The sequence below is a fragment of the Typha angustifolia genome, chromosome 11 (genome assembly GCF_048772165.1).
Source record: "Typha angustifolia cultivar Huaian chromosome 11, ASM4877216v1, whole genome shotgun sequence".
Lineage (NCBI taxonomy): Eukaryota > Viridiplantae > Streptophyta > Magnoliopsida > Poales > Typhaceae > Typha > Typha angustifolia.
Window position 1 is genome coordinate 15284207 of NC_133249.1, and position 24806 is coordinate 15309012.

Here is a 24806-nt window from a genome sequence, read left to right on the forward strand (position 1 = left end):
TATATATATATATATATATCTGCTAAATTATATTCCCAAATTTTAATTAAGTCCGGCCCATTTAGAGGCCCAATAGAGAAAACAATATCTCTTCAATCCGAAAAGAAACGGACACCTCCCTCGTAGCAGTCGAAAAATGCTATCTTTTCCCGCGGCCGCGGCCGCCGCCACCACTTCTTCGTCTTCCATCTCCTCCTCTCTCGCCTTCCTCCGTGGAAACCCTAGAGCTAGGGTTTCCAAGTCGCTCTTCTCCTCCTCCTCTTCTTCTTCTTCTCCACGCAATTTGGATCCGCACCCGTCTCCTCCACCCAGGAGCAACCACGCCGGGTTTCGTCTGGAAGAGACGGTGGATTCGGGATCCAATAAGTCTAGGCTCGACGCTTGGATTTCCTCTCGAATCGAAGGCGTTAGCCGGGCTCGGATCCAGTCGAGCATCCGATCCGGCCTCGTCTCCGTCAATGGCCGGACCATTGATAAGGTTCTGAACAAGCTCGCATTTTCCCCTAGGGTTTCCGTTCTTGTTTACTCAATAACTCTCTCACTTGCGTTCTAATTATCTTTCTTTTTTGGCAGGTTTCGCATATTGTAAAAGGCGGGGATTTGATTAGTTGCACGGTTTCTGAGTTGAAACCCCTGAGGGCGGAAGCGGAAGACATTCCCCTGGATATTGTATATGAAGATGAGCATGTTCTTGTCGTGAATAAACCTGCACACATGGTGAAAACTCTTTTTGCTTGCAGTAAAATGTAGGACGTTTTTTTATAAAAAAAAATCATTGAGGTTTAAATCATGTAGTTAGATTGTTGATGATGTCCAAGACTATTAGGTTGTCTTCCCATCAGCTGAGATAAACCATGGAGATTGTTAAGAATTGAAGAAATCAATAGACTCCTCTAGACATTTTCTAGCTATCTTGATTAATTCTCATGTGACTTTTCTTCTATAATTTTGTGGTGAGCAGGACTTTCTTTTTTCCAATATTATCCCTTAAAACGTTTTCTTTTAGTCTTGATCTCAATAAGGTATCATAGTCTGAATCCTGTGTTGCTGCTGCTTATTTTCTGGTGTCTTTTAGGTTGTTCATCCAGCGCCTGGAAATGTTAATGGCACCCTTGTGAATGCTGTTCTTCATCATTGTAGGCTTCCAACCTTTACCTGCGTGAAGAATAATATGATGGCTGACTTGGATTCTTCTGATGAGGAGATTGATGCCCTTCATGTTGATCAACTATCTGCAGAAATAAGTCCAGGTTTTCATGAGGCTCTTGTGCGCCCAGGAATAGTGCACAGGCTTGACAAGGGGACAAGTGGACTGCTTGTCGTTGCCAAGGTAACTAATACTAGTTGAATGGCCACACAGGTTTATCTTCATTAGCTAGCTATCTCTATGAAAACAAATTTTTAGCTTAGTGTTAAAGAATACAAATAAAACATATTGCGCTGAAGCAAATCAAGTTGTTTCAAATGATTTCCATGTTAGATATAAAATATGTTGAACATATTTCACACCACTTGGATCTAGTAACTTTGCTGGTTTATAAGATATTTTGTTTTAGAATATTCGTGTTGGTATAAATTAACTTATTCTGAGACGCATTACTATGGTAGGCTTGCCAGGCTGAAATTCAGCTTATACCTTTTGTGTTCCTCTTTGATGGCAGGATGAGCATGCTCATGCCCAATTAGCAGAACAATTCAAGCTGCACACCATTAATAGAGTATATGTAAGTCTCACATCTGGTGTACCTAATCCAAATGCTGCACGAGTTGAGATACCAATAGCTCGTGACCCCAATAATCGAACACGTATGGTTGCTGTTTCTGCTTCAAGTCACAGACATGCTCGCCATGCTGCTAGTAGGTGATTCATGTTCTTCTTGCGTCTTACTTATTCCCAATGTGGTATGTATTGCAAGGAAAATAGTTGACACAAGATTAAACTGAACTTGCTACTCAGGAAGGACAGCTTAAAGCATTGTCCTGGATGGGCAATCTTATATAATAACAAAACTACCAAAATTGGAATTCCTAGGTTTAGTGATGAAAATAAAGCAGGATCATATTATTACTTGGTTTATAATATCACACTAAACCACAATGACAGAAATAAACACCAAAATGGTATTAGGCTCATGTTATAATTGTTTTTAAGTTAATTCCCTGGTTTAGTTAGTCTACAATGGTGTACAATTCCTACATATCTTATAAATCTAGTTAGTTAGATGATTTTAATTAAAGGGGTATGAATATATACCTTCTCAATGCTGGCATTCTCTAACTCTTTCTTTGACTCTGCTTTCTCATGTTTGGATCAAGCAGTGTTTGATTTAGCTACCTATGAGGTTGGAACATCTGTGGTTATTTGTTGCATACAAAGAAATAGAGGTAGGATTAAGCTTGGCATACCTTTAATAATCAGTCACAGACACTTTCCATGTGGCTCCTTATTGTTAAGGACTTGAGGTGTAACACTAGTAATAGATATCTGACGGATAGAATAACTTATAGAAACAGTTATAGATACTGTTGCTGTAGACTCATGAAGTGTGCTTTGTGTCTGAAACCACCATTCCTGGCTCAGGGTCCTGATGGCGTATACCAGTTTGATGGTTTGTTAGGCACTAAAAAGCGTGCTCTTGTGCCTGGTTGGAATCTAAGTGCAGATCAATCAGATATAAGGCTTATGTTGTGGTTAGAGAGTACTTCACCTTTGCAATTCTAATTGAGCTGTCCACACATCAGGTATGAAGTAATTGAGGTTCTTGCCGGTGGTGGATCCGCACTAGTGGAGTGGAGATTGGAAACAGGGCGCACTCATCAGGTACTAAAACATCAGTGAGCCTCTTCATAGTGGAGTAGAAACAACAATACTCAAGACATTGTTTTATTGCCTTTCTGAAGTATGACAAATGTTTTTTCAGTGTAAACTTCAGAAAATTGTGTGAACAAAAAATTTCAGAATAATTTATTTCTAGTGTCCTCTGAATTTTTTTTAATCATGGTGAATTCGTGCCAGTGTCAATCAAAAGTTCATTATTCTCCTTTTTCATTCATATGCACATACTGATTTGGATTGCTGCACTCTAATCTGGATATTGCTTGGGCATAAAATTATCTCTTTTGTTTGCTGTTAATTTATCTTTTCCCTTGCCACTTTTAATTGATGCCCTGTGGCCTGTGGTAGATTCGAGCACATGCAAAGTACTTGGGAATTCCTCTACTCGGTGATGAAGTTTATGGAGGTACCAAAAGCATGGCACTGTCGCTGCTCAAGCCAAGAACTCCTTCAAGATACCATGGCCATATCTCAAGCCTGATATCAAAGTTAGAGAGGCCATGCCTTCATGCTTTATCACTTGGGTAAGAAAGCACTAGATACATTTCATTCTGGTACTTCTCGTCCACTTTTGTGAGGTTGACTCTTTAAGTCATCTCTTCATAACACGACCTTTTGCAGATTCAAGCATCCGCACACAGGAGAGTTTCTCCAATTCTCATGCTCTCCACCTAATGATTTTTCTGAAGTTTTGGACCAACTTAGGAACATAACACGTTCATGAGCAGGCAATTGAGCATGGCTGAGCAATTGCGCAATTCTACGTTTGAAGAAAAGCCAAAATTTTATTTAAAGCAACTCTACACAGCTTCACCCTGCGCTGTCTCTCAAGCTAGTTTCTGAGATGCTGTTCTGTTCTTGGATTTGCATCAGAACAGGCACAGAAGAATGGCATCCGCATGCAGCTGATTTATATCCAACAACATTCTGAGAAAAGTCCTTAAACACTGTAACATACAATGATACCCCATTTTAGTGATTGCAAGGGTTCAGAACAGGAAGGTATTGGCTGATTTTTGACAGATCTCTGACTCAAAAATGGTTTGTTTCCGGGAATAAATATTGACAGAAAAGAAAATTGTAATGTAAAAAGAGCGTAAGATTTGGTCCAATGTCAGTTACGCATGATGTCCATACTGTCATCAGAACTGAAAGTTCTTTTTCATGTACTATTCAAGCTACATATGTTTTTGAGATTCTAGGCTTTAGATTCACTGTGCTGTTTTTATTATATACTCCTAATCTAATGATCCAATTCTTGACAAATTCTGAAAATTTCACTGCCCTGCTGAGACAATCCACCTTGGAGAATAGGAAATGAATTTTGGGGGTAGAATTCATCTACGTCATTAGCTTTCAAAAAATAAATTATAACTTTAATCTCATTAAATTGCCAAGTATACCTTAATGGGGCATCAAAAATATATATATAAATGAATGTAAACCAAGTAACAACAAAAATTCTCCAATCATGTTAAGGCCCCCGACCCACACCAATAAAAGGTTGAGAATTATAATCTCAGCCTGCAGGCGACGTTCTCGAAACAGGCGGGAGTTGGACAGAGTTGAGATCTCCTGGATAAGGTGTCCACAGCCCTAATCCTCCCCTGCTCTCTTTTAGCCCACTCTTGTTCCCTTTAAACTCATCAAGAGATTTAACCCACTCGACAACAGAGGAATGTTCCCTAGTGTGTCTATGCAAGATGAACAACGAATTATATTCACAGTTGGGAAACATGAAAAACTTGAATGCATCTCCGAGGCGGTACACCGCATAGCCAAAGCTGAGTTGATCCCTAGGGGTTAAAAGATTGACCTCGTTGAACCAGAGGCAGCTGAACAAATTGGTCATTGTGGTGTGTTCTCGTATTAGGACGGCTCCCTCTGGTACATCTGCATTTAGTTTGGCAAGTAAATTTAGCAATAAAGCAAGAAGAATGGGAGTTCTTATATGCATAAACTATTTGGTACTATATCTAAATGGTTCTGTGCCAATCTTTACATAGACAAAGATCTATCTCTATATCAGTACATTATGAGTAATGTAAGCGATGCTCTACCACTGAACAGCCTAGATCAAGAAAGAGTATAATAGTAGTTCCAACTGAGTTCTACCAAATGTTGGGACTCTTTAATAACATTCCTGATTCCATACTTAAGGTCAAATAATGGCATTTGAAAATGTAGATGTTAAGAATATATAATACAAGGATATTGAGAAGTGCTAATAGATGTCAGCTAGACTTGAGAAAAAATTTAACTTCTGCTTACCACTGATTGTCCTTTTATTCGGGTTCCACGGTTCCATCCCCTCATAACGGTAAATTTTCATGTGAAGATCAATTAGTGGCCGGGCATACCGTTTCCTGCGCTTGATTGCATCAGCCTCCTCATAGATACTCTTATGATGTTTATGGCAAGCAACTGCAAATGTGTTCTTTCCTCGCCAAAGATATCTGCTAATTTTACAGACTGTTAGGCTTTTGGTCTGAGAACAGAAGAAATAATTGAACTGGTTATTTGAAGTAAGAGGAGCTCACCTTTCCAGAATAAGCAATGGATCAACAATAAGTTCCATTTTTCCATCAATCCAAATGCTATACCGAGCTTGAGGAAATAATCTATGAGTCAATATCTTTGGAACCTTTCCATTCCTTCTAGGTTCATCATATGGTGGATGGTGCAGTGTCACAAGGCGCCAAATGCCCACCCATTTTCCTCCATCACTGTCCTCCCTAATGCTAGTGTTTTGCTTGATGAAATCAAGGGATACCTCATCCACCACCATCAGAAAGCAGAATAGCTTCTGGGAACGAAGACTTATGTTCGACGGTTGATGGGGAATATCGTATCCATCAAAAATACCAGAGGCAACCACAAACTTACATTTCCGTGCATATTTAACATCAACATCATCCATTTCTGCACCTCCATTTTTCATGAATCCGCAGTGTACCTAAGAGCGGGCGGAAGCAAAACAATGTCTCAGGACCAAAAGCGAATGAAACAATAACATTACAATGTTATTACAAATTCAGTCACAAGAACAAAACAAATTGCTATATAGATAGTACAACTACCAACTTTGAGCACTGGAGTTTCTCATATCTTAACCGACATCAATGTTTCAAAGATAGAAGATCTAGAATTTCATTCGTTGATTTTGGGAATAAAAATACTGGGCAGTTTCTATTCCATGTACGACCCAGAGGAAGTCAACTGCTTACTGACGCAAGTTAAATAAATTAGTATAGGCCAAGAAGTAAACATGCAAAACTATTACCATAAATAAAAATTAACTGTGAAATTTTTTGCCTGAGACAGACGCCTGACACTAGTTCATTTTACATCATCAGTAACTCAGGTTATCCACTTATTCTACTAGAAACGTATAAATTATATGGTGACACCTGAAAAAATGTTTGCCATATAAAGAAAAATAACTTGCTTGTGTCTAGGTTACCACTCTAGAATGTGTCGGTTGTCAAGATTATTCATATCAAGGTCATTCGAAGGGAACAGCAGAACAAGATGAATGCATAAAATAAGGTTCAATATTTGCAAGAGTAAATGAGCAAATAATTATTTAATGTGAGCACAATATAAGTAGATAGTTCACCTTCATAGTAATATTCAATTTAAAACTGTCTTCCCTCTGGGCCCAACTTTGATGCCCTCCAAACAGTGGAGAAGAATTGGTATTTTCAGTGTCTAGCTCATCAACTTTTATATATGACAAACGTTTTGGAATTTTATCAGGCGTCCTCTCTGGGATAACTATGGTTTCAGGATCATCTGCAAGAGGAATAGGGCAACCTAATCGCAAAATGCAGCAAAAAAGTCAGACAATAGAACCCATCATGATACATGCCCAAATATTGCAACAAAATCTTACGATGGAGTGATTTTGGTGACAGTCCCATCGTGTCTAACATGAGAAGCACTTTACTGTCTTTTCTACAAAGAGCTGCAGGAACATATAATGAGAAACCATGTAATGTTAGAAATGAAAACTACAATTGCAGCCACTGTTCGGTAAAATTAGGAAAGGCAGTGATGCTAACAAGCTCCACAAACTATTTGACATGCACCAGCATGACAGACTATGATAATAGGAAATCATCGCATTTAAATATAAAGATAAGAATTTATCTGCATTACAGCATTACTTATATTGACTTGGAAAAGCAATTGATAACCACCAAAAAAGTGTTAAACATGTACATGGAAAGGCTAATAGCCTAATAGGAATAAGTGTGTGCGATTGATAATTAGTTCCTTTTATTAATTTTGGATATTGAAAAGAAAGAAGAATGTTAAAAAGAATAAAGCAGCCAGGGATTATCAAACATCAAAGTTGATGTAATTAGACTAGCAAGTAGCATATGCAAAATTTTCAAGACAGGGATGAAGACTAATGAATTTATGATTCCTCCATTCTGCACGAAAGAACCAGGCAAGTAATCCTTCACAAGAAATTAGGAATAACTTGTGAACAGAACTTGCTGATTAGCATGATTAAGTCTGCATCACAAAAACCTCACTATGTAGGATGCACTCATATTTTTACAACATGCTAAATTGCTATTATGCCGTAACTTATCCAATTAACTAAAAGGATATAAACATCAATATCAAAAAGAACCACGACAAAGAGAAGAATAATAAAGCAAAATTGAATCCTTGGGGCACGAATCACACTGTAAAACTCTTGAAACTGGAAAGAAACTATAACTAATCAAGACTAAAACAAGATATCTGATCAATGAACAGGAAAAAGGAAGAATCTTGCACCTTCCTCGTACCTGAGAGGAAGCTGATAGAAGAATGACAAGACCACAGATGGAACAACAAAGCGACGAGTATGAGCATAACCCAAGCAATGGCCGACACGAACACCAACCGGATGAAACCCCTCCTCCAAACCATCCTGAGAGGATCTTGTGAGATTCTTTCGGGGGAAAAGACACCATCATCTTCATCTAAAACAAAGGAAACCCATCAAAACCCTAGCTACATGTCTAAACAAGCTCCAAGAAGGCAACTTTCGTGCCTCTGACCTTTGCTGTGAGGTGTCTGATCGCTCCGATCCGCCCTTCGAGACGCTCGCAGCAAGAGCGAGCGCTGCTGGGCTTCCGCTTCCATCGTTACCTCCCGAACTCCATCTTTAAATCCGATTACAACGAGAAATTTGGACGACAGTAAAGCAAATTCACTCAAAGAATAGATGAAAGAAAGATTTCAAGATCCCAAGTTGTTAGTTTTTTTAATCTAAACTGGAAACAAGATGGGATTTTTAAGGTGATTTCGAGGAGAAAGAAGAACTACTGCTCGACTGGAAAGAATGGGGTATAGATAAACATAGAATAATAAGGAAGTGGAGAAGAAAGCAAGAGAGGAACACAGTAGATCTGGGGGGCGAGAGAGGGAGAGAGAGAGAGAGAGAGAGAGAGATGCGGCGAGTGACTTCGAGGGAAGTGGGGGGAAGTGTCGAGCGGAGCGGATCCACTCATGAAGCGGGTTTCGGATTTGGATGAGACTCAATTATATCCGGGAATTCTTGCAGTCGCGTGCGTATCTCTTATATCAATATTGGATCTTTAATTAAGAAGTTAATAAAAGATCTATTAATGTTTTATTTTGGGATTAAAGGATTTGCAAATCGATGATAACTCCTCCAATGGCAACAAATCTAGTCTATGTTATTTTATGCAAATAGGTGAATTTGATTGAAGTATAATTACACCTCCATCGAGTTATTGCATACATTTCACTATTTTTGCTGACACTTAGATTCTCTAACTTTATATAAAATCTCCTAAATAATTATTTCCTTAATTGCTCGTCTATATAAAAAAATTATGGAGTTTTTCGTAGTATAATTAATTTATTTTAATAAATTAGATCTAATAATACTAAAACTTCTGATGTTTTTTTGCATCATCACCAAACTTAAGGCTTTCCTTCCTCTGTCACATTTATATACATTTATATTTTGGATTTATAATCTCCCAGCCATTTCCACCATCTCCCACATAGCTCTCCTCTTGATCTCTTCCTTCCTTGCTATGGGCTCCTGGTTCTTGATCTCCTCAAGGCACCTGGAGTACAGAGTGGGCTCCATCTCCTCCAGCAGCTTCTTGACACTAGTAGTGAGATGGTGGATAGACTTGCTCCAATGTGAGCTGAGGTTATTCTCAATGGCTTCAACAATGGTTGGAAGTATTTGATCCATTACTCCTGATGCCATCTCCACAAATTGCTCATTGCTCCATACATAGAGGGCCCTTTCTGCTACCTATATAAATTTTTTTTTTAAAATAAAAATACGCCATTCTATCAAAAATCTAACTCTGCTATCCATGCTATATATATATATATATATTGTAGTAGTAAAGGAAAGAAATAGAACCTGAGAGTTGCAGCTGCTCATGCAGTTGGCTATCCTGGAGCATATCCTCACAGCCACCTTCCCAAACTGATGAGAATCCAAAACCTCCACCAACTCCTCCAACTCCTCAATCATCAACACCTCCTTGTGGCAATTGGCGACTGGCCAATATTTGACCATCCCCTCCACCACCACCTCACCCAACTCCATCTCCTTCTCCACAAACTGGAACACGCAGTAGCACAGCTGCTTGTAGAAACCTGGCATCCCTCTACTCTTATGGAGTGGCATCAGAACTCTCTTCAACAGCGACTTGTGCTCCTCTTTGAGCGGCACCACGAACCCATTGATTATGCTCCCCCATATCTCCAGCAACTCCGCCACGCCCAGGCCGCAATGGCGGTCGGCCTCGAGGAGCGCGTTGCGCATTGACTTCCGCATGAAGGCGCGCTCGCCGGTGAGCTGGGAGTAGAGTTGGTGGTAGGTGCTCTTGAGCTTGTGGCGCTCCCGGGGGTCGGCGGAGTGGAAGAGAGCAGTGAGATTGGAGAGGAAGGAGTGGGTGATGTGGGAATGTAAGGATTTGGAGTCGACAATGGCGAGGAGGGCGGAAAGGACGTCGTAGATGAGGGTGAGGTGAGGCCAAGAGGGGGAGAAGGAGGGGGGAGGGAAGTAGTCGTCGACGTCGACGAGGAGGAGGAGGAGGGGGTCGGGTTGGGGAGGAAGGGGACGGAAGAGCTGGGCAGAGAAGAGGGAGAGGAGAGGCGGGACGAGGTGGTCGGGGAGGGGTTTCTTGCAGAGTCTGAGGGTGGAGAGGAGTTGGGAGATGGTTTGGCGCTTGGCTTCTTGGGCGGAGAAGGGGTCGGAGGAGGAGGAGATTAGGGAGAGGAGGACGGAGGTGGCGGATTCGGGTTCTGGTTCGGGTTCGGGTTCGGTCTCAGATTGGGGTGGTCGGGGGAGGGGGAGGGGGAGGGGGATTGGGTTCGGGTCCAGGTCGAATAGGCGGCGGAGGGTGGTGGATTTCTTCTTGGATTTTGGTGCGGTTTCGGGAGCGCCCATCTCTTTTTCTCTATCTCTAGATCGCCATGGCTGCTTCGGATCGATGTGCTAGAAGAAGAAGAAGAAGAGAGAGATGGAGAGGGTTGTGGTTTTATATTAATTGCTTTGGTTATTTGGCGGGTAATGGAGGAAGAAGCCAAATGGAGGCGAAGGATTCGGTGGAAGGTAGAGTTGTAAATTCCGACGGTTGAGGTGGAGATAGAGATAGCACATAGAATTGGTTTTAACTTCAGCTAGTACTATTCTTCAACTCACTGTGTTATTTTTTAAACCCATTTAACCCTTTAAGATATCTTACTCTAATTAAAAGAAAAATGAGAGTAAATACACCAGCTTCGTAGCTAAACTCAATCCAAGCATACATGATCAAGCTGGGAAATAGAGAGTAGCAAGTAATCAGAATGCCTGATTGCAGCAACTTTATGCAGCTAGTTAAATGCCATTTGTAGTTTACCTGGCAAGTTATTGTTCAAGGTAAAAACGATTGTATAAACCTTGAACCTATCAAAACTTGCTAAATTAACACTCATTAATGTGATTGTCAACCAAAGATCATCTCAAGAAATAGGATGCCTACTCTAGTATAATGTGAGCATTTTTGTCCCTTGCCATCTCATTAGACATCTAATGAAGCATCCATTGTCCATGGCCTATCTGTCATAAGCTCATTCTGAGCAACTTCTATGGTGCTACTAAGTTCAGAGGTGTCTCCCATGTGTTGACAGCCATCTAACAAACAAGTAACACATGGTAGGTACTAAAAACAAGATACATCACCAAATGGAAAACAGCAGGTTAATTAACATCAGCTCCACATTAAAAAAAAAATTTCTCTTGTCAGACAGTAATAGTGAATATTATGAAGCCCATATGATAGATCACAAACCAACAACAGATAAAGTTTTTCTCATTTGAGACAAAAAGAAAAAAGAATTGCTAGATTCATTTCATGTTCCTCTGTACAGACTAATAAGAACTCTAGAATAATGAGAAAAATATATATATAGAAAGAAAGGTGTATGAAATGTATATTCTAATTTCTACTTTGAGAGGCTTAAAATGGAAGATTGTAGGGAATCAGAGGGCTCCTAGAGGTCTCCCCAGATGCTCTTCTACCAGCATAATTTGCTACAAGATTCACTAACGATGCATTCTTCACCATTTTCAGCAGTTTTGACTTTTATCTTCACAGCATTGCATCATCAAGTCCAAAGGAAAGCTAAAGTGAGAAAGCCCTAATTTCTAATTTTCTGCTTCATCTAATAACATGTGGCAAACCATTCATACAGTCATTGTGGCCATTGGAATTAAGGTCATAGCCATAATTGTGACCATTGTTGCTTCCATCTTGTTGGTCATCATCGTCGTTGTCGTCGTCATCGTCTTCTTCATCATTATTACTATGATCATCATCATCGTTATCATCAATGTTCTCATCATCATACTCAAAATCCATGTCCATATCGAAGTCACTATCATCAAATACATCATCACTGTCATCATCGTGATCATTATCGTCATTAGAGTTGGAATCGGTATCATCAGATGCAGACAAATTGTCGGTCGAGATCTTCCAAATAAAAAACAGAAAGCAGATCAGAATATTTCTCCACCATTCAAATCATGGATACTAGTTTGTAAAATTCTCTACAACTTTTTTGACAATATTCTCAACAAGAAAATGTATATTGAAAATGTCAGGCCTAAATATCATGCTTCAACGATGATGGTAAGTGATGAAGAACAAATAACCCATGAAAATGAAGGCTAATTAACAATACAAACTTATGTCTCATCAAAAGTAAAGATCTTAATTGATCAAATGACTATCACATTGAAGGCCGAGCCATCGAGGTCATACTAATAAACATCAAAAACTATATCCAGGTAAATATAAGGGAGAAAAAAGTAGTAACCTCGCGATGGCCAAAAGTTATGGATAAGAACGAGCAAAAGAAAATCCAAGATAATCAGAAAAGGTTGGGATAAACAGAAAGTGTACCTCATCCATACTAGATGGTGAAACTGCTCTGTTTGCATCAGGACTCCAAATCTTGATGTCCTTCTCAATGCCACTACTTGCAATCACGGTGGAAGAAGGATGGGGTTCGATGCAGTTCACCACCACTTTATCTCCCTCCGTTGCACGCAAAAGCTCACCATCTTTTTTTGTCCAAATAAATATGCGACCACAATCTGACCCGCTAGCAACATACTCACATTTGGGACCCAAAAAACTCGCGCCCTTGACTGTATCCCTGTTGACATGTCCCCTATAAACCTGGAGCCCACACCTGCCACTTGGACTATGAGAGGATGCACATTCAGCATCTTCATCCAGCATAGGCACTGGAGCAGAATGGACATGATTTGAAACTAGTCCTTCCTTCGGAAAGAGATAGATATGCTCTCCACTGTAAGATACTAGCAGCTCACTGGAGTCAGAATAAGCCAATCCTGTTATTCCATTAATGTCCCTACCTATTAGATGTGGAGGACAAAAGAAATTAGTCGGACAACCAGCATCACTTGATCCATCCCAATTGTATTTGCGAATGTCGTAAACTCGAGCATAGTTGTCAGTTCCTGCAATTGCAAAGAGATTGGGGTTTCTTGGATCTATTGCAACAGCACGCAACTCAACAACTGATGTATAAGATGACATATCCTGAATAGACCAGCATGTGAAGAGCTTTGTAGCACATTTTGTCCTCAGATCATACTGTGCGGATGGAAAATGGTAAGGCTAATATAAAGCAGCAGATAGAAGGAAACTTCTAAAAGAAAGGAAATGGATTAACAACTCACATGAAGAACTACACCATCTTCTCCACAACTATAAAATGTGTGGGGACTTCCTGGCTCAATAGCCAACTTATGAACCCAGCCCTCATGTTTGGCAAGCATCGTTGAAGCTACTGCTCCACTTTCCATTAACTGAGTATATCTTACCTGGAATAATAGAAAACACAGACAATACATATGATATGTCAGTTAATGGAGAAACAACACACCCGCGCACATATGCATGCATGCTCACACAGTGAGAGAGAGAGAGAGAGAGAGAGAGAGAGAGCATGCGAGAAGTGACAGAAAGAGAATATACCTCCCCATCTGCAGCACATGTAATGATGGTCCTGTCATCAGTGTAGGGCATGAACTTTGCTTGGAGAACATTGTCAGTGTGTCCAGAATGGAATAACAACTTAGTCAAGCCAACTTCCCAATTCCAGAGAATTATCATTCTATCATCAGATCCTGACAGAAGAATTCTACCATCTCCACTGAAGCTTAGAGTATTCACACAGCCTCTGTGTTTCTGCAGCTTTCTCTGGATTCCTAAACGCAGAATAAGATCCTGCACCGAGAAACTTAGTCAAACTCAGAGAACCAGAGGAATAACTAATATTGTTCAATAGATATTCAAAAGAAAATAGTATAATCGAGAACAGAAAGCTTAGCATCAAAACTGTCTTCTGGCAGCTAAAATTTGTTCTCCAACCAAAGGCATAGGAGAGAATTTCCTTGGTTTTATTTGAGAAGAGGAGGAGAATATAAAAGTCATACTTTACAGGTCCAGCTTTCCATTCTAATAACATGACTATCAGATGTGTCGTCAACATGATGAAATAAACTTACTCAACCAAAAGTGTTTAAGCAGCCCAATGTACAATCATTCGTCACACATGTTGAATGAAGTTCAAAATAAAAGGTATAAAGATTCTGTACTCACATCATTGCATCAATTGACATGCAAGTGCTCATTAAAAGAGTAAGTCTTATTTGACCGGTAGTTCCAGATGTATAAATACATGATGACAATTTTACAATAACTTAAAGGAGCAAGACAACTTGTACATACATCAAAGTCAACATGTCTTTTTTAGTTTTTTTTATCAAAAAGCCAAGATATCTTCTTAATTCAAGTTACCATTTTCTTAGGAGAGCTTGAAAATGATTATATCATGCAAGAGAAATGGTGTCTTTGTCAAGCAATTTCTTATGTTAATATATTCATCATCATCCTCATCATTCAACAAATGGGCCTGGTAACATACAACTCAATGAAGAAGCTCTAAAGAATTGATTGATTTTAACAAGAGGCTGCCCATCTAACATCAACCCTCTATAAACTGGTTTCACATTCCCGACTAAAGCAAAATCAAACAATAGAGACTTCTCACAAAAGCTATGAGGACGGTTAAACTGCTGAACAATAAAACATAACTTATGCTTGGATAGAAGTTTTGTAAAAAAATTCGGACTAAACCCCTAAACTGTATCAACCTTCTTCATTACAATTACGCTAATGCAAACTAGAAGAGTAAGAGCAACCCTCCACAAATCCCTCCAGACTTGGGAATAGTCTGCACGAGGGAGACAAATGATACATTTTTGAACTAGGGATTTGCCTTTTCTTCTCAAGGAAAAAGCTCAATTCCATTAAATTTATAGTACTTGGGCCTTAGGGGGATTAAGCCAAATTAAGTGTATGCATGATCTAATTTAGTGCAAAAAGTCATAACAGATTCTTAATTATGATAGTTTGAAAAAAATTTAAAAAAAAAAGAAAACAATTGTAAATTCTTAATAGGATAATGTCTATGAATGCCCATTCGGAAAAAGGGGAGGTTTTTAAGCGACAAATATCAAGGTATCGATTTGCTCGCAGAATCAGATCAAATCATAGTTCTCAAAGACAATCCCAACGGGGGCTGTAAACAAAAACTGACCTCGGAAGCCTTGATGCGATTGGCGAAGTTTCTCGGGGCAACTTTGCCGACCTCCCTTCCCCATAGGTTAAAGAAGCCTCTCTCCGCGCTGCTCTTCCTTGACGAGAAGACCCTCTTAAAGTTCATCACCTCAGATGTTCGACGAAATGCACGAGAGAGTGGGAGAACAGAAAAAGAGTAGCAGAGGAGACGGTGACGGATACAAAGCCGGAGGAGGATTCGCGAGAGCTTTTATGTCGTATGTAAATAACAATCATATGTATATGAACTTGAAAGATATAGGAGATAATATAGATGGTTAAACTACAATTTAATCCCCACTTTACCCCAATATAATTATATTTATTTTTTTATTATGTTTAATTAATCTACAAGTTAAATTTGAAGATTCTCATACAAAACTATAAATAACTTAATAAGATTTTTAAAAAATAATAACGATCTAATTTTAAAGTATTAATGCCAGAATAACTATTACTCTATTTAAATAATAAGAATATGAGAAAAAAAAGATAAAAGTAAAAAAAAAAGTCTCTCTCTTAGTTAATTATACAATAGAAGAGAAAAGAAAATAAGAGAAATTCTAATTTTTCTTTCTTTCTTTAATATTTTTTTTGATATAATATGAAGTAGTCTATGCGAGAATCTAAAACTTAATATTAATAAACTAAAAATTCCTAAATTTCTTTCCAATTATATGTTATTTTTCTTAGCCTATTTAGTCATTTTATAGAGGTGTGAAAATATTTATAGTTTGAAAAAAGATGAATCTTTCTAGTTAAGATATAACGACGAACATCAATCTAGCTCGGTCCACGTTGAACTAATGTGTTTTATCTGATCTTTGTGTAAAAAATTTCAAGGTGAATTATTTATTTTTTTCTTACATTTTTTTATTTTTATTTTAAATTTATTTTTATTACAAATTATATGTCTTTATTTTAGGATAATCCTAAATGGAAATCACAGTGCTTTTTTTTAAAAATAAAAATAAAAATTGCGGCTATAACTCCAACCATTGATAATAAGCATTTCTTAATTGGATCCAAACTATTACTGGATCTATCCAGGTCGACCCGACCCGACCCGTTTAGATCCACTCTAGCGCCGATCTATATACAAGAGGCTTCTGTGCCATTAATAGGGCTCTTCTGGAGTTTTGAAACTTTCTATTGATCGAGGAGGAGAAATAGTAAACCCTAGCGGCTGGCTTCCGTCTTCTAAGTCTCCTTGCTTCCATCTCGCCATGGTGATTTCGATACCTATTTGCTTGTTTTGTCTTATATTTCCACTAGGATGCGCTGTCTCTTCTCCTAATACTTGTTTTCTTTTTCCTCGTTCACGGTCCTTTGCAGGCAGATTCTCCACGAAAGAGGTAAAGCTTTGACGCTTTTAACCTTCTGCGATGCTATCTTTCTTCTTCTATTCCATACTTTAATTCTATCTGAATCGGTTATAAGGTTTAGGATTTTCTCCCATCTTGATTGGTAGTACTGGTAGCTGATTTCTAGGTCTTGAGATCCTTATGTTGCATGGATGTCTTGTGCTGCGTAAACTGGAGTAATATATCTTGTTGTCGTTTTTATTTTGTATCTATCGTATAAGTCTTAGTTATACAGTCGGTTTTTATTGATGGCTAGTGATTTGATATGGAGAAGGTTTGATGTGACGTCGATCATGTACTACCTACGTGTGGAAAAATTGGGGTCTAGATAGATTCTGTTCCTTATCTGTTCTCTCTTCAGGTTCATCTCTGTGAAACGATTAACAAAAAATTAAACAGATTGAAAAGAAACTTAAGGAAAGATATGGGAAAAAGTTATAAGGTGTATTGCTTGTTTAGAAAATGTATATCTAGGTAACCTAAAGAATTAAGCTGTAGACATCAATTACATTGTTATTCCTAGTTAAAAGAATTATGCTGATGAGAAACAGTTCATGAAACTGCTCATCCCTATTCAATCTACTCCAATATGAGCTCAGGGCATCTCAAGTATGCAGTCTTTCTTTAGTCATGTTTCTTGCCTCTTCATAATATTTTTGGGTTTGCTTTACTATCTGCGAACTGATTTAAGAAATGAGGCATATTAACCACTTTCACTATGGAAATGATGTAGATGGTAATGCTTAGATCTTCGTGCTAATATCATGGGTCGTCTGCATATCTGAATAACATAGGCTCCTCAGTTTTCTCATTAAACTTGAGATTATGTCAGGAAGTTAAGGTGCGAATTTTCTGGTTTTTCCTACTTGCTTGTTAACATTCAAAGGTCTTGCCATTGAGCGATCAAATGTTGTTCCAACAGGCATTCACATTCAATTTATTGATATGTGTTGAGATCTATCAGTTTCACCCAAGATGTGGATGTTGCTGGTAAACATCTTGTTGATTAGATTCAGGTGTGGAGTGCAGCTGAACTAGATGAGTGGACTTGTTTTGTCTTGATATGTATTCCCAAGATGTGGAACGGCTGGTGCTGGGCTGGCCTTCTTCAGACATAAATTGTCCTATACACAATATTTAATCAAACTTCTTATGCATTGCCTTATTTTCTTTGCAAGTTAATCATTATTGGTTGCATTTCATATCCATGTCACTATTGTTCTTTTAAAGTTGATAGAAATTTGTCTGTTTATAGTGGTGAAATGTTCTTTTGATCTAGAAATTATAATTAAAGGACCTCTAACTTGTTTTCTTTGGCCTAATGCAAGCTTGTTCATGCAAAGATTATGAATGTGTCTTATTCTGTTGAAGAGCTGCCCTGTTACCAGATATTCCTTCTTTTTTCCCCCCTATTAATAGCTGTCTGGAATGATTGATCTAATATGACCACGACTCATTCAGGTATTCACGATCTCCTTCTCCCTATGAGGATCGACGTAGGTCAAGATCGCGATCTAGGGGTCGGTCTCGGTCTAGGTCTCGGTCTCCCATTCCTAGATCACGGACACGGTCAAGATCTGGAAGCCGTGGCAGGTTTGTAGTGTATTCTTAATTTCTTATTTTCCAAGCCAGTAAACTTGCTCTTTTAGATGAGATTGCACATCTTATCTGACAACTTGCAGGAGTGATGCTGTAAATCCTGGGAATACTCTCTATGTAACTGGGCTTTCTGCTAGAGTTACGAAGAGGGACCTTGAAGATCACTTTTTCAAGGAAGGAAAGGTTAGTCTGTACTACAACTTCTTCCTTAGGGGTGTAGACGAAACTGGTATTGATGATTTCATTTCCTCAGGTGGTTGGGTGCCATCTTGTTGTTGAGCCTCGTACACGCGCTTCACGAGGCTTTGCATTTGTGACTATGGATACCATTGAAGATGCAGAGCGGTGTATCAAATATCTCAACCAATCTGTTCTGGAGGGCAGATACATAACTGTTGAAAGGGTAATTATTTGCATCTCAGCTCGGGTGATGATTATGAGATGTGTCCTTGTATTTTATCCTTCTTTGACTTGAAGGTTTTTGGTTATATTCAGAAGACATTGCGCAAGCTATGTGCAGCAATCAAGATGATGAGTTCACCCATTTCAACTTAAGTCATACAGCTTGATGAATGGACAGCCTAATGGTTTACCATGCATCACATCAACTAAACATAGCAAATTTCCAACTAAACAACATCAGCATTCATCTTCAACTCTCACAACAACTAATCAACGGACTTTATCAACTCTAATCAAGCATATATGGTACCTTACCAATAGCAATTATCAGATGTCTGCTAGTCAGGAGTTGGTGCTAGTGTTTCAGTGTTTGAATTTGTTATTTTTGTCCTTGTTCTTTTCTTCCTCATCTAGTATGTCTTCAATATCATGTTTTTGTAGTAACCTTTTTTGACAAAACATGAACTGCTATTTATTTCTGTATCTCTTGTTGGTGGGATACTTGTAAAGAATTATGGTTCTTGTTTGTCTTCAGTCGAGGAGAGGGCGTCCACGAACACCTACACCTGGAAACTATCTTGGCATGAAAAGCACCCGGGACACCAGTGAGTTTTCTTTCTAAACTCTGTTCTGTGATAGTTGCCTTTATGGTTGCCTTTGCTGTTTGCTAGTGACTTTAACTTTTCTCCCACATTTTCTTTTGACAGGTCGGTATGATCGTGGAAGATACCGTGGAGGGTATGATCGTGATGATTATGGTGGTGGCTATCGTAGATCTCCACGGCGCTCCCCCTATCGTGGTGGCCGTGATTATTCTCCTCGTAGGTCACCTTATAGTGGTAGGACAAGAAGAGATCGATCTAGGTCTTTACCATATTCCCCATATAGAAGCCCAGATAGAGGTGGCTATGGCCGCCACACAACTTATGCCAGGTAAGCTTAGTATCTTTTGATCTTTTCCTCATCGATTCAGGATGTGAAGTTGGAAGTGGACCTTTTCTGTTGGTTTTCACCACCTTAGATTAGTTAACTGTAAGACTATCACTGAAGGGCTTAAATATTTCTGTTTTTTATGCTGATGTATGCTTTGTTACAGTACCTGTTGACTAAGATTCTTATCTGTATGCTTTATTATGGTAAATCTAGAGTAAGTTTTTTTCAGCCAGTGGGTAATGTTTGTTGTCATGGTTAGTTGGTACTTATTTTTCTTGAGTAATGTTTGAAAGAAGGCCACAATATTTTGGCGATTACTCCACCGCATAGCTGTGGTTAGGCAATATGTGGGTGCCAAGGCAGTGCTATATGTGGGCAATTACCCATCGCATATCTGCGCTTAGGCAATTTGTGGGCACCTAAGAAGCACAGACACGGATACGACACGATACGGACACGGGGATACGACAAATCTTAAAAAAACAGGACACGATACGTTTAGGACACGGCAAAATAAATAAATAAAAGCATTATATATATTATCGATACGTTTAAAGAAATATTTTTCTAAACTTATAGTATAAATACATAAGCATGCATAAATTATTCATGAGAGAAAAACAAAACGTCTACAATACTACAAAGCCAAAAAGATAATGCTAATATGTGATAATAAAATTCTATATTATAAGAATAAATATCTAACTACCTGAGAATAAATAACTAACTATCATTACTTAATTACAGTGGATGGCATAGGCGAATCTGTGATTTTACAATAATTTGCATTAATATTAATTTTCTTGTGTGTACTAACTTGTGATTGTTGTATTATATTTCTATAGCATATGCAGGAATTTCCTAAAATCGATAATTTATATTATCAACTTTTATATTATATGATAAATTTTATGTCCAAAAAGTTTCTCAAGAGTGTCTAAAAGTGTCTATGGAGTGTCCGAATTTATTCTATAATTTTTTAAATATGGGATATGTCGTAGAAGTATCCAACACGTGTCCAATGAGTGTCCGACGAGTGTCGGTGTTCGACAAGTGTCGGACACGGACACGGCATGCTATTTGAAGTGTCCGTGTTTCATAGGTGGGCACCAAGGCAGTCTTGCAAGACTAATTAGAGAGTGATATACTAGAGGGAGAGAGGGAGAGAGGGGGAGGGGGAGGTGGCGAGACCAATTGCTCGCCAGTTGCGGTAGCAGAGGAGAGAGAGAGAGTCACCACTTGTCTGTGTGGTGCTCAGTCATCTACTGTTGACTGTTGAGATAGGAGAGATGAGGGTGCTGGAGCTAGGGCTCATTCCTTTGAAGGAGATGGGTTTTTTTTTTCTTTTACTTAATGCTATGCACCCGACCCGTGAAGCCCGCCAAATCCTGGCCACATATAAGGTTAATTATGAAACATTATTCTTGAGAAAAAAAGATGATGAGTTCGGTCTGATTTTTCCATTTTGCTGACTGGTTGGTTCAGTGAGGCTATCGAGACATTTTGTGATATATTTGTATCTTTCTATTGAGGATGAGGCCTATGAACGCTCCATGAGGAAACTTGTGTTCAGCGGAATATTTTATTATTTCCTTGCTGATTTGAAGAGCAGCTGCAGTTTTCTTGCTGCATCTGAGTGCAGCTGTAATTTTTCATGCTATCTCTTTATGATCTGTTTGTGCTTCTCATTTGTATTAGTTTTTACCTTGTGCTGCCTTGGGCATGATTAGAAGTCAAGACTGCAAGAGTAGTCACATGTTGTTAACTGTTCTGTTCGTTGGCTGTATCTAAAATTGTCTTCTTGACATGTTATGAATCTATTGGCACAAACTTTTAGTTGGTGTAGGTTGAACTAAACAATTGTTCACTGATTGAGGTAAATGTGAAGGCTGTCATTTCTTTGCATAAAAAGATGGACGCTATCATATTTACAATGCCTTTATTCGTATCTTGTACGACACAAGTTGATTACAAGTGTTCAATCTATCATGCTACAGGTATTGTTGATAAGCTTCCCGATGTCTCATTGAGAGTGCTTTAACATTTTAAACGTTCGGCTTGTAGATTTCATGTTTAATTAGAGAAACCAAAAGGCGAAGTTGAATTGCAAGTATGTTGATTGATGTCTTGCATGGAAAGGGCGGCAGACTTCTATTTGTCAAAAATCTTGTGATTATTATGAAAATTTTCTTGGGAAGAAGCGTGACACAATTTGAGATGGGCCATAATCATTTTGTCTGTTTGTACCTTTACAAGGCTAATTCTAATATATATATATATATATATATATAGATCTTTCTTTTTATTTCCCTAGGGAAAAAAAAAAGGGAAAAAGAAAAGGAGAGAATGTTTGAGCAACATAATAGGGGTACTTGCATTACTTAATATTAGAGTTTTTAAAAATTGAGTGCATTTACTTTTATATTAGACAGAAAGTGTGCACAATTGACATCATATGAGTTGCTTGCAAGAGGAAGAAAACTTTAATAATTACTAAAATTAAAGAATAAATAGCTCCATCGGTACTCGGTATCTGTTCATCGAATAGTATATTAGTATCGCACTTGAGACGTGCTTGTCGCGTTCAGCATTTGTTCAATCTTTAGTTGACGCAAACTTATATATAAAGACTTTGAAGTGTGAACTAATCTTTTATTCTCATCTCGTAGTTTGGTTAGCCAAAGCAAAGGTAATTGCAGACGTCGTCCTCTTGTGTGCGTGCCCCCCCTCTCCCCCTCCCCCCGGTTGAAATATGTACGGCCAAATTGACAAGTTAGTTTGTTTTTCTCATCATGCAAACTAACTGATGGAATGATTCACAGGACCACTTAGATTGGTGGAACTCCCCCCCCGGTTCAAATTCACACATGAATTATTTCACAGGACCACAAATACACGTCCAACTCTTTTTCTCTGATAAGCCCGTGGATGATGGATGTCTTGGTTTTATATACACTAATCTAAGTTAAATATTATTTGCAAACCTATGGGCGGAAAAGAAAAGAGACGAGTGTTTAAGATCGAAGCTTACTGTAACTAGTTAGTAAGACTGTTGATTTTGACTTGTTAATCGATCTTTCTCTCTCTCTCTTTTTCAAATCCAAAACTTTCATTCTTTCTATGAAATTTCGAACCGTGGATTATATGTATACTTTTGTTATATCCCCATGCCCAGAATCTAGCTATAGTCAACAAACATCGATCCGTGCTGCAGTTATTCCCCTGCAACGTGCAAGCGATCAGACCCAGTTGGGTCATGCATGTACTGGATTCCACAAGTACGGGCTCAATCTTGCGACCTCTAATAACGAGTCCAAATCACCTCGAACACCACAGACACCAAATGTAGGTAAGCAACCATCTACATCCCAGTTCACGTGTCTCATCCCCCCAACCTTTTAATTTCTTTACACGATGAAATAAACATATATATATATAGATAATGTATATGTACATGCACCTCCCCCGAGGAGATGGTTGGCTTCTTCTGCTTGTCTTTTGCTTGCCATGATTCAACGCATCCAAAGAAAAGAGAACAGAAGAGAGAGGAAATATTAATAAGAGCTTAAGGTGGATGAGTCCAACGCGAAGATAGCCGATCTTTACGGAAGCTAGTGGCCTTTTGCTTTTGTTTGGTTGTTTGCATTCGGAGCTGGAGCTGGAGGTGGAGGGAGAGGGAGAGGGAGAGGGAAAGAGTTTTAGAGGTGGTCAGTCTGTTTATTATACTATTAGGAGAGCGAGCAGCAGGCAAAAGTCTGCACCATCTCCTGGTTCTGGGCTTTCCCAGCGCCGGCTCCTCCTCTCCCCATGTCTGGCCACTTGTACTATCAAAAGAATCATCCTCTAGTATACACCATTGCCTTGATCCATAGATATCAATACAAACCACGTAATATAATTAGCCAAATAGTCAGTTATAAGTTTAATCGGAAGAAAGCATATATGCAGTCATGCAGTAACAACAGTGATCATATTATTGTCAAACAAAAATGTAGTAGATACTATCTCTAGATGGGGTTTAGTTCTTTCGCGTATGTGGCGACGCGAGAGTTCATCTTTGCAGGTCCAACCACGGGGAGGAGCTCCGCCGATCGTACTTCCCCGGGGCTTTCACCGTCAAATGTAGAAGACAGCAGTAGTAATATTAAAAGTACGAAGGGGGTGAATTAAAATAAAACTACTCTTTAATGTTACTAATTAACCACACTAATTCCGAACATGAGAGCATAGAAGATATAAGCCAAAGGAGCATGATAGCACTGGTGGTGATCCACAAGAAATCTCTCACAAATTAAGCCAAATGAAACACTGTTTGGGATATTCTAAATGGGCCATTTCCTTCCTACTTGTTATCAAAATGAGGATAAGGCAAAGGAAATTTTAAGACGACAGTCATCGTCATATCAGATTACACCCAAGCAACTTGGGTCGAATAAGCTATTTTTATATCAGGTGACAGCTGCTGTGTATTCCTTGTGGGATCTATTCAGAAGCTTCGCTCATTCTATTTATTGAGTTAATCTCAATTATTTGTGCAACTCCAATAATACATTGTTAGTTTCCTCTAAATATAATTTATATATTATATATATATATTATTGCCAATGGCTTCTATCATGCTCCAAGAGAGAGAGAGAGAGAGAGAGGGAGAGATTAAGCTAAGGTTATGATACAAACACACACACACACACATACACAAAAGAGAGCACAAGTAGACAAACTAAGAGCAATCAATCCAGTAGTAACAGTGAGAGAACTCTCAAGAAGGGATTGATCCACACCACCACCACCACCACCACCACCACCAACCACCAAGAAGTAAGTAGTAAACTCTAGCCCTTGAGCCAAACCAAGAGGCAGACCAATTCCAATTGGCTCAAGCTCTAGTTTCATGAAAAGGGAGTGGTCCCTCCCAATGGACACCTGGGATATAGCAAGCAGCAATAGTCCCTTTGGGTGACCGTGACGCCGGCTGATACCAACTTTTTTATAGCTTAAAATTATTAGAAGTACCCTATACACACGGTGTATGTCTTGCATTTATGAGATTAAAGTAAAAGTAGAGAAAAAGAAAGAAAGATGAGAGAGAATTTTTATTTTAACAGAATATATATATATTTATATATATTTGTAGGTTGTTATCACATATCTAATGATGAAATTATACATTTTTTTGAAAAAATAAATTAAACCATATTATGTGGATAGGATGTTAATAACAAATAATACACATAATGGAAAGAACCTGACAAACAGTGTCTGTACCATTTCCCATCCTTTTCGTTTCCGACACACTTGTGGGACAAACAACCCATTAAATAATTCCAACCCTATGATCACAGATTTCCGTGAAAATGACTAGAAATCGCTCCCCCACCAAAAGGAGATTCCCTTCCAATCTTAGCCTACTCTCTCTCTCCCCTATTGCTAAATTTGTAGATTTAGAGATATAGATATATCATATATGTGCAG

At 38.7% G+C, this 24806-nt stretch overlaps 5 protein-coding genes across 7 annotated transcripts; 2 read left to right on the forward strand and 3 right to left on the reverse strand.

Annotated features, from left to right (window-relative positions):
* The first annotated feature begins 92 nt into the window (after window positions 1–92).
* LOC140769505 (RNA pseudouridine synthase 2, chloroplastic) lies at window positions 93–4063 on the forward strand. Its single transcript, XM_073110209.1, has 7 exons — window positions 93–478; window positions 574–717; window positions 1076–1330; window positions 1662–1861; window positions 2743–2821; window positions 3185–3360; window positions 3458–4063. The coding sequence occupies exons 1-7, from the start codon at window positions 137–139 to the stop codon at window positions 3558–3560; spliced, it is 1299 nt and encodes a 432-aa protein (XP_072966310.1). The 5' UTR covers window positions 93–136; the 3' UTR covers window positions 3561–4063.
* A 163-nt stretch (window positions 4064–4226) lies between these two features.
* LOC140770062 (probable hexosyltransferase MUCI70) lies at window positions 4227–8253 on the reverse strand. Its single transcript, XM_073111050.1, has 7 exons — window positions 7897–8253; window positions 7642–7818; window positions 6732–6803; window positions 6456–6652; window positions 5377–5792; window positions 5108–5292; window positions 4227–4729 (listed from the first exon to the last, which is right to left on the reverse strand). Exons 1-7 carry the CDS (start codon window positions 7979–7981, stop codon window positions 4356–4358), a joined length of 1506 nt encoding a protein of 501 aa, XP_072967151.1. The 5' UTR covers window positions 7982–8253; the 3' UTR covers window positions 4227–4355.
* A 157-nt stretch (window positions 8254–8410) lies between these two features.
* On the reverse strand, window positions 8411–10283 carry LOC140770063 (serine/threonine protein phosphatase 2A 57 kDa regulatory subunit B' beta isoform-like). Its single transcript, XM_073111051.1, has 2 exons — window positions 9249–10283; window positions 8411–9134 (listed from the first exon to the last, which is right to left on the reverse strand). Exons 1-2 carry the CDS (start codon window positions 10281–10283, stop codon window positions 8838–8840), a joined length of 1332 nt encoding a protein of 443 aa, XP_072967152.1. The 3' UTR covers window positions 8411–8837.
* A 241-nt stretch (window positions 10284–10524) lies between these two features.
* Window positions 10525–15243, reverse strand: LOC140770061 (uncharacterized). 3 transcript variants are annotated; one of them, XM_073111048.1, is made up of 5 exons: window positions 15017–15243; window positions 13390–13641; window positions 13092–13235; window positions 12286–13005; window positions 10525–10737 (listed from the first exon to the last, which is right to left on the reverse strand). In XM_073111048.1, the coding sequence occupies exons 1-5, from the start codon at window positions 15140–15142 to the stop codon at window positions 10543–10545; spliced, it is 1437 nt and encodes a 478-aa protein (XP_072967149.1). In that variant the 5' UTR covers window positions 15143–15243; the 3' UTR covers window positions 10525–10542. The 3 variants fall into 3 exon arrangements, with proteins under 3 accessions (XP_072967149.1, XP_072967150.1, XP_072967148.1); XM_073111049.1 differs by lacking the exon at window positions 10525–10737 and adding an exon at window positions 10754–11012; XM_073111047.1 differs by lacking the exon at window positions 10525–10737 and adding an exon at window positions 11194–11853.
* Window positions 15244–16165: 922 nt separating this feature from the next.
* Window positions 16166–19562, forward strand: LOC140771123 (uncharacterized RNA-binding protein C25G10.01-like). Its single transcript, XM_073112529.1, has 7 exons — window positions 16166–16265; window positions 16372–16391; window positions 17862–17993; window positions 18083–18182; window positions 18253–18402; window positions 18937–19006; window positions 19109–19562. The coding sequence occupies exons 1-7, from the start codon at window positions 16263–16265 to the stop codon at window positions 19336–19338; spliced, it is 705 nt and encodes a 234-aa protein (XP_072968630.1). The 5' UTR covers window positions 16166–16262; the 3' UTR covers window positions 19339–19562.
* The last annotated feature ends 5244 nt before the right edge of the window (window positions 19563–24806 follow it).